At 40.0% G+C, this 13,992-nt stretch overlaps 1 protein-coding gene and 1 long non-coding RNA gene across 8 annotated transcripts in view; one reads left to right on the top strand and one right to left on the bottom strand.

Annotated features, from left to right (window-relative positions):
* The window catches only part of LOC142658775 (uncharacterized), a 322,308-nt gene that overhangs the window by 109,690 nt on the left and 198,626 nt on the right, over positions 1–13,992 (top strand). The gene's annotated exons all lie outside the window — the stretch shown is intronic.
* KLHL13 (kelch like family member 13) overlaps positions 3,382–13,992 on the bottom strand; it is a 74,160-nt gene continuing 63,549 nt past the window's right edge. For all 7 annotated transcript variants that reach the window (XM_075835972.1, XM_075835971.1, XM_075835970.1 and 4 more), the window contains 2 exons: positions 9,017–9,130; positions 3,382–4,083 (listed from right to left, as the gene is read on the bottom strand). In XM_075835972.1, the coding sequence (XP_075692087.1) occupies positions 3,596–4,083; positions 9,017–9,130 (602 nt within the window). In that variant the 3' untranslated portion in view covers positions 3,382–3,595. The remainder of the gene's footprint in view (positions 4,084–9,016; positions 9,131–13,992) is intronic.

Below are 13,992 nucleotides of genomic sequence, written 5' to 3'. Positions count from 1 at the left end.
ACGGATAATGCATGCATTTCCGCCCAGTCGTACATCAGTACCTGGAAAAACGTGTCCAATTAAAAACAAACCATTTCATGATGAAAGAAGAATAATACAGGGAGAATTGTAGCAGTTTCCACAGGTTTTAAATTAGGACTGGCACTTATATAACATTATAGCAATTCCCTAATAGATTTAAATGGGTTGACTAGGATTATCAAAATAATCATTTTTTTTTTTCTTCCAGAAACAGTGCCACTTTTTTTATATAGGCAGTGTCTGGTATTGCAGTTCAGCCTCATTGACCTAAAATGGACAGTAGCAATACCACGTAGCCAATAAAAAGAGAGGGACAGTGTTTTATTAAACAAAAAGAAAGAAAAAGAAAAGTGGACCCTATTTTTATTTTTTTTTTCATCCCAGACGACCCCTTTAACAGAAAGAAATAGCCGGGCAGCTGGGGGTAACATCACATTCCTTGCAGATCCATCAGCCATTTTTACTTTTGTGTATGATCTTTTTTGTATTTGCAACAGTAAAATCTGAAATGACCTGTTCCTTTGAAGTGACTCAATCAACACTATATTAAGGAATTTATTTGTGCAATTCTCTTCTATATTCGATGTAACACATCCAAAAGTGGAGATACCATTTAAAGAGCCAGTAGCACCAGGGAATAAAACAATATTTTGTTAGCATTTGGCAACAGAGGGGGAAACTGCCTTTTACTAAATATTAGTCATAAAACAAGTAACCTCTGGTCCATACTGTAGTCCTTAAAAAAAAAAAAAAAATATTATAATTTGCTCCAGAATTCTACATATTTTTGGTCACTATATGGAATTCATGGACTATTGCAAGTAAGCAGGCTTAAATATAAGCAGAGGTTTCTTCTGACATTAAGGCCTTGTTCACACAGTGCAGATTTGCATGCATTTTTTAAGCCCAAACTAGAATTGGATATAGGAGAGCAGACCTATAAGGCCTTCCTTTATATATTTCTTCTATTCTGGGCTTAGCTTAAAAAAATACACGCAAAATCTGCACTGTGTGAACAAAGTCTATAGGTGGTCCGCTTTGGGGGCTTCTTTGATAAGCAGATCAGAGGGTATCCCTAGCAAACAGCTGCATTATGTGAGGAAGATTGCAGCAAGTGTCCTTTTTCTCTGCAGCGCTGCCAAAGGACAATTGAAGCATTACAGGGTGTCCTGTTGTTGTCTAATGCATAGACATGCCGGGTCCTCCAGGGGGACACTCATTGTAGCCACTCTCCCCCTCTGGCTAATAGATGGGTGTGTTGAATGGAGGACCCCGCTTTAATAACTCAGACTTCTTTGAGAAGATATTTAAAAATGGGTTTTCTAAACCAAACAACTTCTTAATTGTCAATTTTCATCCATCAAAATATTACCCAACTAGAGCCTATGATGAAGGGGACTGTCGGGTGTTTTTCCGGAGTCCTCTATATAAGGAGATATATGGACTACGACAAGAAGAAAGCAGAAAAAACTCTGGGTAGCCCCAGCATCTCAGGACTTCAGGTAAGTAATATATTTTTTTTTAATGGGGGTTTGAAATCTCAGAAGCGGAGGTGGACTTAAAGAGTGGAAGCCAGTCGAGGCCAAACTACCTGTACCAAATCCATTAGATCGGGTGTATTCAGACTACGGCTAAGGTGCGGAAAAAAAACACATGCGATTTTACCGGTGAAACATTTAACCTGTAAAAGCTGCATAAAATAACGCAGGAAATTGCGGTAAAACCGCATGCGTATTTCTTTCATGAGGTTTAGACTGAACTTCAACCACAACTTCTGGACATACCCACAGAGTCCTGGGTTCTTCTGGTGGTTTGGGAGCTTTTAGAGGATTAGTAAATAAATATTATATATATATATTAAATATAAGTCCTTGAGTTCTTTTCCTACAAATAAATTCTAATCATTCTTGGTTGTTGTGGGATTGGCCAATTTATATTTTCACGAACATGTGGGAAATAGCGATGATGCTACTTACTAATATATCGTTATTGGAAGATCAGCACCAATTTCGAACAGGAAACTTAAAAGGAGCCTAAGGCCTTATTCACACAAACGTTTTAGTTTTGCATCCACAAAAAAACCGGACAGGTTTTTCATGCGTTGCTGTTCCGTGTGCCATCAGTCTTTGTTCCGTGTGGCATCAGTTGTCAGCGTTGGTGCACATTTCTTTATTTCTCTGCATTTCCAGGAACTGTTGCGTGAATCACGGACAGCACACGGATGTGCGTCCGTGTGCTGTCCGTGATTTTCACGCACCCATTGACTTACATGGGTGCGTGATCCACAAAAAACGCACAATAGGACGTGGAGTGAGTTTCACACCACGGAAACACTGCATGTCTGAATGGCCCTATTGAATTGCATAGGTCCGTGTGACGGATGTTGTTTTAACGGCAGTCACACGGACGTATTCAACGTTTGTGTGAATAAGGCCTAAGGTAGTTATGCTTCAAGGATGAGGTGTACACCGGTGTTTAGTCTAATTTGCTGCTTGTAAAGGGAAGTGACGGAGCAAAAAGTTCTCAGTGGACTCAAATATCCACAACACTCCGGGAACCACTACAATTAACCTTTCAGTGACTGATTTTATTAGTCTTATTGGAACGACTGAATATTTACGAAAGTGGTTTAAAGCGCTCATTTTTTTTTATACCACAAATCTGCTATTGTTATGCACGGCTGCCTTTAAAACGTAAAAGGTTTTCTTATAGTTGTTTGATGTTATTTTGCATTCCCTCTAGGCCTTTCTTTTCTCCGAAGAGACCAGATCCTACCTTTGGCCCGAAGCATACGGCTCCAACAAGAACCTGACATCTGACGAGTGAATGAAGTGATCTCTTGCTGGATACAGTTATGATAAAATTCTAGATACCGCCAAACCCCAAGCCTGTATATTCACCGACAGACAGGAACTTTCCAAAGTTTCTAGTACTTCATCATATAACAGGCCTCAAAACGACCGCTTCCACAACATGAAGGTGACCAAACTACTTTACAAAACATTGATAGCTGCAAATAAAGCAAGCGAGAATCCGTAATAGACTAGACTCTGCCCATACCTGTGCCATAGATGGCGCCAACACAAATTTTGCAAGAAAATTGATGTACATCAATCTCATCCACGAAAAGACACTACTGGCCCTTTAAAAGGACACTTGAGAAGGTGCTTAAATAAATATTCAAAAAGTTACATTTAAGAGACAAAACCATTTTACAGTCCGCTTTAAATAAGATGGTGGGGGGGGGGGGGGCTATGTAAAGACCAGGTAGATTTAAATGCATAGGACTATTACAGCCCACCTCCACTGCTTGTCAAGTTTATAAACGCGGCATCCCATAGCCAGCATTGCATACGTACCTAATCGAACCATTTGATTTATTTTAAACATTTGGCCATTTTAAATAAACTGTTTGATATACTTGTTAAATAACCTATGCCAAATTAATAGTACAAAAGTCTTTACAGAAGAGGATTTGCCAATTCCGGTTGGCCAAACTTATTTGATACTATCTCAAGGAAATGGAGAAAAAAATCCATCTTGATGCAGTGCAAAGATATTACAATATCGGTCTTCAAGGTGCTGAGAGAGGAGATTCCCGAGATGGTGAACCGCTGTGGTCTTCTGGTGGAAAAACGGTTAGAGTACAAGCTCTGATACCCCCAAGGGATTCAGGTAGATCAAACACTTTGTGCCATTCGTCTTTTTCAGGGTCATATTTCTGAACGATTTCTACCATACATCTATTGTTCCAAGAGTATCCACCAACCACGTAGATTTTATTTTCGAAAACCGCTACCCCAACGTCACTTTGTCCCCGTAGCATTGCAGCAATTGGAGTCCACTGGTCCAAAGATGGGGAGTAATATTCACAACTCAGGACATCATCGTAATCACTAGTTCCTCTGAAATGGTTCCCACCAATGACGTAGAGTTTGTCTCCGACAGTGCACATGCAGTGAAGACCTCGGACTGTAGTCATGGGAGCTTTTTGAGTCCATTTGTCAGTATCTGGATCAAAACACATCAGTTCCTTCTGGAAGGTGTCATGCGTAATTCCACCTGCCAAAATGAGCAACAGGATTATTTGATGTCAAATTTTTCTGCGTTCTTACTATACTTAAAAGGGAATTTAGAACGATGTCAGTTGCTTCCTAGCTTTAACTTCACAGTACTCAAAAATTCAGTCTCCACACAAGATATGCTCCGCTAATTTGCACAAACTGGGCACTGTACACTAGATTTCTATAGATTAAGTGTAGGTTCACGCTAGGAAGGACTATAAATAATTAAAAGGGTTGTCCGGGACATTTAAAAGACTGACTGGATGGGCAGGGCATGTGATAAACAGACAAAAATAAATATTACTGGTAAATCCCCCACAGCTTCCCGCTGGTCTCTGTTGCCGTCTACAGTGGTGACGCTCCAATTACCCGCATATGACCGCTGAAGCCAATTACGGTTCTTAACATGCGGGTAGTCGGATCGTCATCACTGCTGGACAGTAACAGAGACCGGCGAGGTGCACCGAAAGTGGCAGATAGGAGCAATACTTATTTTAGTTATTTTATCACATCCTCTGCTTGCAGTCAGTATTTTAAATTTCCCATACAGCCCCTTAAAATGAATAAAATGTGTAGTATACATTAGCTTTTGAATTTTATTTGACCAGAAGGCAATGTTGCAGGAAGCCGTTAAGATGCCCATACACATCAGACAAAGCTCAGCCGAACCTGCCGACTTGGGTAGGATCAGCCGACAATCTAATTTGTACAGGAGCCATCAGACCCTCATGACGGCAACGCAGGAAGAAAGAAGGATCCACTTTGTCCCCATGGGAGATAAGTCTGTCAGATGTGTCTGGCAGTGGCTTATTACCCGCTCTCCATTGACATAAACATGCACGCTCGAGCGAGGATACAGGTTTATATGGAAATCAGGAGAAATAACGAAGGGTTGATAGGTTGTATAATGTGTATGGCCACCCTCAGGATACGTTCTCATGTAGCCCAAAATAATCTGCAGCAATATATGGTCCAAAATTCTGCATGTGGATTTCAGCTATTCATTTCCACGACATCTTTGCGCCGATTATTTTCTGCAGAATGTAATTATGGTTTACCTAGACAGTAAGGCCTCATGCACACGACCGTAGCCATGTGCTCGTCCATTATTTTCTATGAGCCTGGACCGCAGAACACAGCCGTAATAAGACATGTTTGTTCTGTGGTCCAGGCTCCTGGGCCATGAACGGGCCCATAGGAATGAATGGGATATATATATGCTGTGTAGCAGCAAACTGAATACATCAACTCATCCCTTGCAGCGTCTTCTCCTAGTCAAACAAAACTCAACCTAAAAAGTATCTTACAAAAGGTGTATTATGAAAGTTTAGCAGCTACTTAGAGTAAACCTACAGTTTAAAGGTGAATCTAAACCTTTTATCGTTTTTTTTTAATGCCAACGTTCTGTGCTGGTTAATGTACCTTTATAGTGGTCGAATCGCTGTTTTTTTTTACAAAAGCTCCAAATTGCCTGCATATGGATAGTGTTAAATGACAGTCTGGCAGCCTGCAGTCACCACTAGGGGGAGCTTACTGCATACTATGTTATTATAGAGGTCGGTGTAAACGGTATGCCACGAGCTCCCTATTATTTAACGCTATGTGGATGCAGGAAATATGGAGCCCTGCATCTAAAAAAAAATAAAAATGTAGCTATGCTAGAAAGATATGAAGAAATTAATCAGCACAGAATTGTACGTTGAAGGCTAAACATTAACTTTAATAGATGGTCAGCACAGAGCGGATAGTTTAAAAGAAGCTGTAAACCGAAAACAGACTACAGCTTTACATGGGATTGGGAATATGTAAAAGATCGAGAACAAAAACACGAGAATTATAGGCTATGTAAAACCTTTTGGGGGGGGGGGGGAGGGCTTTAAAAAATACATAAAAGTACATATTTGCTGATAAAAAAAAAAAAAAAAAAAAAAGGATCAATTGACTCATTGAAAATTGTGTTTACTTTTCAAGATGCAGCAGCTACGCATTTCACTATACATAGAAGATGCATCTTGTCGCTTTTAGCCTCAACCGTACGTGAACTGCACTGACGGCTCGGCTGTCAGTGCTTACTGCGTCCCTCTGATACCTTCTATAAACTCTATTACCAATCATAGCCAAGTTGATCTAGTTTACGGACTCATTCGGCTGTTAGCGCAGAGATGCATCTTCTATATATCGTGAATGCACAGAAGCTACATCTAGAAAAAAAACATTTTTTAAACAATAAATATGTACATTTCAAATAAAACGCCGTCCAAAGCTTTACATAGCCTTTAAAGCAGTTATTCAACATTACATATAGGTTACATCTAGACTGAACCTAGAGTATAGCGGTTCTCACTATAGGATACACAGCAGAACATTTTATGCATTACAAGTGACAATTCTCAATGCAATATAAATGAAAGCTTCCAAGGTAGAAACAAAAAAAAAAAAATAAATCTTGTTACGTGAACGAAATTGTTTTTGCATAATTATGTACACAAGTATTTAATGTGCACAAAGCAATGCATTCCTTACATCCTCCGCTGAAGCTCAACCAAGTGTGTCACTTCAGCGCACAAGTAACAATACCTAATTGTTCAGCGTCTATTCCTGGCTCTCTTCTACCCAGTTTACAGTTCTATTTTGCAGATAATTAATGCTTTCATGTCACTGATCTGTAACGAGCTTATAATGGTCAGAATTAGAAGGAAGGGAAGGCGACGACGACGACCATTTAGAGAAAAAATAAAATATATTCATGAAATGCATGCAGCGAAAGGAGCGGGGAGCTGAAACTCCTACAAACAAAGGGAGTTCTCCTTCTTTCAGCAAGTGTATCTCTGCATAAAGGAAGTCATTCAGTCTGTCTGTTTTCCAGGGATGGGACAATTAACATGAGAATATGTGGTGTGCAGTAAATGCAGAAGAGAAACCCTGTTCACGCGCATTCAGGAAGGGAACACTGATCACAGGAAGGGCAGCCACCTCGCTGCGACGGGGCCACTGTAAAGAGGAGTACAGCTGCAGTCCATTGACTTCTTCATTGTGAAATGAATATTCTTCCTGTGATGAGTCTCTCAACGGGACATAAATAAGGACCACTTTGGAAAACGTATATCGGAGCAGCAAAGAAACATGTCAGATTGATTCGGGAAATGGAACGTCTATGGATTTAATCGAATTTATTACTTTTTGCTGAAGGCTTTACCCAGAGGTGGTGCGTGAATAATAGACCGGTGTCAAAATAATAGACCTTGTTCCTCTTTGGATTTAAAGATAAATTTCTTAATGCTGCGGCTGGAATATCAACATATTCTGATAAATGTTCTACAATGCGGCAGCTTTTGAAAGCATAAAAGGAAAAAAATGGGACTATTAATGCCAAGCTCCGGGTGGCTTATGCTGCGTGCTTGTTCTCTATCCTTAAGCGACGTAAAAAGGTAGTCGGGGCGAGTTTAACTTTCCGAAGAGCAACGCCTCCAATAATTCTTTAATCCATCTCCTCTTATGTATACATAGTCCCGACATAAACCATTGCTTTTCGGAAAACAAACACAGATGCTCGGCGTGCAGAGCAATTTTGTTTGATGGGATAATTCTGATTTCAAGCAAATCAAAAGGCAATTGAAGCATAAAGCAACTAGGTGACCATAATAAAATATCACACTGGTCAAAACTATGCACATGTTAGGAGGCGACTCCAGGCTACTAATAATTAGCCATAAGGACCTATATGGAGAACTGAAGAAAAAGTCCATTTCCAAATTGGAGAGTCATTATTCGCCCCTATAAAGTAGGTGACCAGATGATGAGGTTATAAAGAAATAAAAAAAGAAAAAATGCTAAATGGTCACCAAGCCTCTGTCTGCCCCCCGGCTTCACTTTTGGCCACTGCTTCAGAATGGAGTGGGCTAATAGATGCCGGTGAGCAAGGGTATGACTACTGCCGGGATTACTCTAGCGGCTAAAAGCCGCTAGCAGGATAATATTGAAGGATGCCACTACTGACCTATATAAAGGGACGGTCCCACCAGACCATTAAAGAACTTGTAATGTACATTTAAATTAAATAAAATTACAAAGCAATGTTTTTGTTTTTTTTAAATGGTGGCCTCGGTCTCGGTTTCTCTAGGAATTTTAGTGAAAACTAGTATGGTAGCCATTATAGCTGTCACACAGCTTTAATAAGAGTCCTTAAGTCATGCAGTAAGACATCACTGCCCCCACAAACCTCAGGCATAACTAGCTTTGACATTGAAGACACAGGTTAAGCAAAATGGTCTATGCCTGTAATGGCAGCCATATTTCTTAGCACCTATTAATTAAAAAAAAACAGATCTAAATAAGGAGTGGAATTGAATTCTTAAAAAGTGACACTGTCACAAGCAACTAGCCAAATCTTCTGCAGAAATATGCAAATGACAGCAGGTAAGGCAGGTTTAGGCGTTGTATGGTTCCCACAACAACCAGGCCGCTTAGTCTGACACTGCATCTCCCACCACCGACTGCAAATTCTAGCAGGAGAGGAGGCTAGTACTTCGTGACTGTCACCAAGTACTAGACAGCAGTGAATAATATCACGGCCTCCACCTCCATTTAGAGTGTAGCAAAATATTTTAGAAATTCAGTTTCTCTGCAAACAAAAAAATCCCAGCTAATGAGTAAGACATTTATGGCCTGCTCACATCTGCGTTGGAGGCTCCGTTGGGACCTCCATTACAAAACCACGGACACCCTGGCGGAAACCCGACAAAACTCATTGAAGCCAATGGGTTCCGTCAGGCGCCGATGGCGTCCGTAGTACAAAGGAGCCGGCGCTTACGTTATGCTGTTTCTCTGATGGAGAAAAACAATGGAAACACCAACACAGGTGTGAACCATGCCCTACTTTGGGTACCAATTGAACTAAAAAATAAATAAAAATAACCTTGTTCCTGAATTACCTGAAATGTACATGAGTCCACCGAATACAGTTCCAGCATGGCCGTAATGCGGCTCACTCATTTTTGCGACATAACTCCATTCATTTGTTCTGGGATTATAACATTCCACGGTAGCTGAAAAGAAAAAAGAGACACAAGGGACATTAATGCAAATGTACAACACAAGACTAAACACATTTGTTATAAATAGGCAACAACAACAGGTCACAAACTGAAGATTACGAAGCTCTCGGATGTCCAGTGTTCATCATTAAATACCCATTTTACCATAAATTTCTCTAGACTCACACGTAAAGGGATTAAAATCCATTTTTTTTTAGAAGGGGCCCCCAAAAATAAACTGATCACAAGAAGCCCCAGCATTGAAGTCAATGGCCTGTCTGTATATTGCAACGGCGTGTTGGGTCCTCCACAATGAGAGACACTACGTAGCAGCGCTCTGCTCAGCACCTACTTTATTTCACTAACCGGGTATCTGAAAATTGGTTCTCGTAACCACACAACCCCTCTATGTATAGGGATTAATGTAGGGGTGACAAATGCACTTTTAGGGGCCAGTTTTTGTTTTTTTTGTATTAGTCAAGCAATGGGAATTTTTAGACGTCTGTAGAAAACATAAAAAAAAAAAATATATAGGAATCAGCAGTAAATTACTAAACATTAACAACCTGGGAAGTGTCCAGCCATGGAATAATGCTACATACAAGACACGGATAATGAACACAAGCCAGGTACAAGTGGTCATGCGTATTTTTTTTTTTTTTCAATTATTGATCACAGATCAGCTCCAACCACCCTCCGCCCATAATGGACAGGTTTCTCCTTAAGCACAACAGAAGGGAGAAAAATAACAACAACGACGTGTGAACATGGCCTTCGGCTTCCATCACAACCTCTTTTGGAGAGTAAAACGCTCATACTACCCTTCGAAATGCACTTGAAATATACCGGCAAACAGCTTCCCATTAATTTCAATGGAAAAAATGCGACGTAGTTCATTCGAGGTGTATTTTTACGCTGCTGAATTAAAAAACTGCTCCTAAAAACATACGTTTAACAAGATTGATTTTCTAATTTCCCATTGACACTTCAAAGAAACGCCTATTCTTCAGCCTGAACATATGCTGTGTGAACATGGCTTAACAGTGGCATTCGTCACGCATAGACTAGCATGGTATCCGTTTAATGGATACGTCATAAAAAGGTCATGAGAGTTTAATGAATGCCATTATAGCAAATGGGCGACAGATGCCACTGTTAGGCATCGGCCGCAGCCTCCATTTGACATAAACGTCAGAAGCTTTTCCCAGCGTATACGTCAAAACGGAGTCCATAACGCAGGTTTGCGAAAGGTTAATAGGGCTCTCCTTTGCAATTTTCTAAAGGAACAGGTCACCTATAATATAGAAAAAGCATGAATCACAAGACTAATATTGCCATGAAGACGGTATTTTGTAGACCTGCCTGTTGACAAGTTTTTGTATGCAGGAAGCCATCTGAAGACTATATTGGCATATTCTAAAGGAGTGATTTTTCATGGACTCCAATATAATGTAAGCAGAAGTGAAGAAAAGAAACAGTTTGTACATCTGAAAAACAGCTACAACACAAACAAAAGGTTCAAAGAACACGTTATTGTAAAAAGATTTTGAAAAAAATTCTGTAAAATCAGGAGGAAAAAGATTGTAAATGAGCGTCTATGGGCACAGATTTCTTCACAACAAAAAAAAAACCCTCCCCCCGCAGACCACAATTCTATGACCTAAAAGATAGAATGAAATTAAATGACATGTGTCTAGATTTTGCAGTTACAGACCTGTTGTGGCGTCCTGTTTTTTTTCTTCCCTGTCCAAATGTTCACCTAGTGAGAGAAAGCAGCTTCTTGTGGGATTGCCTGCACAATAGAAGGTATCTACACACCTCCGGGCAGTGGGACTGAGCTACTGGACACATTAAAGAGGCTGTCACCAGTTTATAGCTGCCCTATCTCCTACCTTATCTAATAGGTGCTTTGATGTAGATAACTATTTTTTTTTTAATTTTTTACAGAAACTTTTATTATTGACCAAGTTCTGCATATTTTTCGATTTATGCCAATTTTTCTAAATCCCTTAACTGTTTTGTTTTTTTCTAGTCGCCAAGTGGGCGTTGTAAAGAAAAGTGTATGACACTGAACAATCAGCGTGTGACTTTCTTCCGCAGGTCCTTCACCGGAGCGACAGAAGACTGAACAGACCGCCTCCAGCCGTGCCAGGACGTTTAACCGAATCTACAGCAGCTGGAGGCAATGTCTGTTCAGTCTCCGGTGAAGAACCTGAAGGAAGAAGTCACATCACAGCGTGATCTCGTGAGATCACACTGTGCTGTGAATCAAGCTGTGCTGGAATGGAGAAGTGTATGACGCTGGTCAGCGTCATACACTTTTCCATACAACACCCACTTGAACAGAAAAAATAAAAATAAAAAAAATCGGCCAGTTGGGCCTTTAGAAAAAAATTAGCATAAATCAAAACATTCATAACTCGGTCAATAAAACGTTTGTTTTTTTTAACAAAAAAACAAAAACAAAAACAGTTATCTACATCAAAGCGCCTACTAAATTAGGTAGGAGATAGGGAAGTTATAAATTGGTGACAGAGCCTCTTTAAGTGGGCATTGAGAGGGAGAGGAAAGAACACCATGGGGCGTCATAACAAGTAAGTAGCCGCAATATTTAGATACATGACCATTTATTTTTTCAATTGAAAATGTAAATGTTTCATGTGATCTGGCAGAGAAATTTAATATTTGATTGTGGAACAACCCTTTTAAAAGGTTCTGTGTCACGTTATTTATAGTATTAAAGTTTCAATTGTTCTGTGAAACCAGGACAGAATCTCACATATTGCAAGGGCTAATATCAATTATGCAGCGTCAAAGGCTTCATTGGACGCATCTCTTGACCAGCTAATGGACAATGGTCTCAAGTGTGGCGGCTCCTTTTATTGGCTAAACATTATCTTAAAAATGCCAATTTCAAGAGGGTGTTTGCTAGAAACAAGCCTTTTAAAGGGACTGCATCATCAGAAAATGATCTATTGTTTAAATCAAGTATTTCATGAAAAAAAATGTCCACTGAGCCCGCACGATAGGCTGACACTTTGTCTTACAATTAAACACCTCTAATATACAGCTGGAGCCAGATTACACCAGATCCCACTATGAAGGTGATCATGACATAAAGCTACTCCTTCCCCTCACTGTACAGCGACTTCTGCACAGGTTACAGAGCATGCTCAAAACACTTATAAAAAATACTGAAAAGTACCTATAGGTGTCTGAATGCCCACCAGATGATGCCATAGTTCAGAAGTAGTTATTTTTCATTTTCATTATGTTACCCAGCTCTGTACAGCACTGTTTTCATTGTGCCAGGGCTTGCTGGGGGAGGGATGATGATGTAAATGACTACAGTTCCCATGATTCCTCTCCCCCATCACAGACATTGCCTCTATTTACAGCTGCGTGCATACCCCTCTATTAAAAAAGGTGTAAGGTAATACTGTAATTACTGTACTACTGAAACACTGCTCTTCTGTTCAACTCTGCACTATCTGCTGGCCAGAATGTGAGACATGATCCCTCTAGGCAGGGAGCAGAGGAGATAAGAGGTATGTGATGTGTGACATCCTGTACTTCAGCGAGGGGGATATAGCCACATGTTTAGTGTAGGGCATTTCACAAAAGCAGGCGATAAAACACCATGAGCATAGTCATGTGACTGTCAGACTGGCTTACAGAGGCATTTCAGCTACAGACAGCACATGTAGTAAGTGCTAAATCTTACTACAGTTAAACCATCTGCACACATTTATAAGATCGAAAAACCCCTTTGAATGCTTGAATTTCTCAAGGTTTTCAACATTAGTGTTTAGTCTTAAGCCTTTAAACAGGAATTATACTTTAAAAAGAGGATCTGTCACTAGTTTAGTAGTGCAGAGTCTCCGAGCTAATCTAATAGGCGCTGCCACACTCATCATACTTGTGAAAATTGTGTCCCAAAACTATTTAAAAAGTTAAGCTTTTTTTTTCTAAATATGTAAATGAGCCTATACTTGACAATTGGGTGTCAACACCAGCAATTCCCCTGAGGTGGAGCCTCCTCACAGCCTCTGACGTTGTCCTATCAGCATGAAGCTACTTCACACAGTGTGAGAGACTGAGGCTGGAGGTAAAGGGTATCACTTCAGCTCAGCCATATCTTAGTCTGTGGACCACTTAGAACAGTGTGTATGGTGGCATATGAAAGATGAGATTCTAATCTTTCATATGGCACCAGGATTGCAGTTCTAAACAACCGGAGATATTACCAGTTGAAAACAGTCGGGAATGGAAGCTGTATACTATATTATATATATACATATATATATACGGTATATATATATATATAAAACCAAATTAGCATTTTTAGAAAAATGCACGAGATTACAAATAAACTTTAAAAAATATATTTAAAAAAACAAAAACAAAACAAACAGTGTAGTTTTCAGCATCATAGCGCCTATTAGATTAGTTAGGAGATAGGGAATTAATAAACTAGTGACAGATCCTCTTTAAGCATTCTTCCAACATTTATTCAAGTTATTGAGTCGTCATTAAAAAGGGTAGGTGGGATTCAGGAGCAGGAACCTCAACGAAAGTTTGATAGCTACAAAGACCTAAACTTTGGTAGTAACGAGGTTCCAAATTATGCCAAATTCTAGAATGTTATAACCTGCCTGTTTATCAAAGCCATAATTCTTCTCTATTAGCCAATGTTGAGAGCCATATTTAGTGTGGAAAGCAGGGCCTCTAGAGATCAGGAAAGAGGTTTGTGAACGCTCCATGTAACGCAACTAATACCCTCTAAGAACATTAAGGCTATTCACATGAACGTAGCCCACCACGGACGTGAAAACTGCAGTTTTCTACGTACGAGGTGGACCCACGCGGACCAC

The sequence above is a fragment of the Rhinoderma darwinii genome, chromosome 8 (genome assembly GCF_050947455.1).
Source record: "Rhinoderma darwinii isolate aRhiDar2 chromosome 8, aRhiDar2.hap1, whole genome shotgun sequence".
In the NCBI taxonomy this organism is placed as follows: domain Eukaryota; kingdom Metazoa; phylum Chordata; class Amphibia; order Anura; family Rhinodermatidae; genus Rhinoderma; species Rhinoderma darwinii.
Note: the sequence above shows the minus strand (reverse complement) of the source record. Positions and strands in the feature narration are given on the sequence as shown.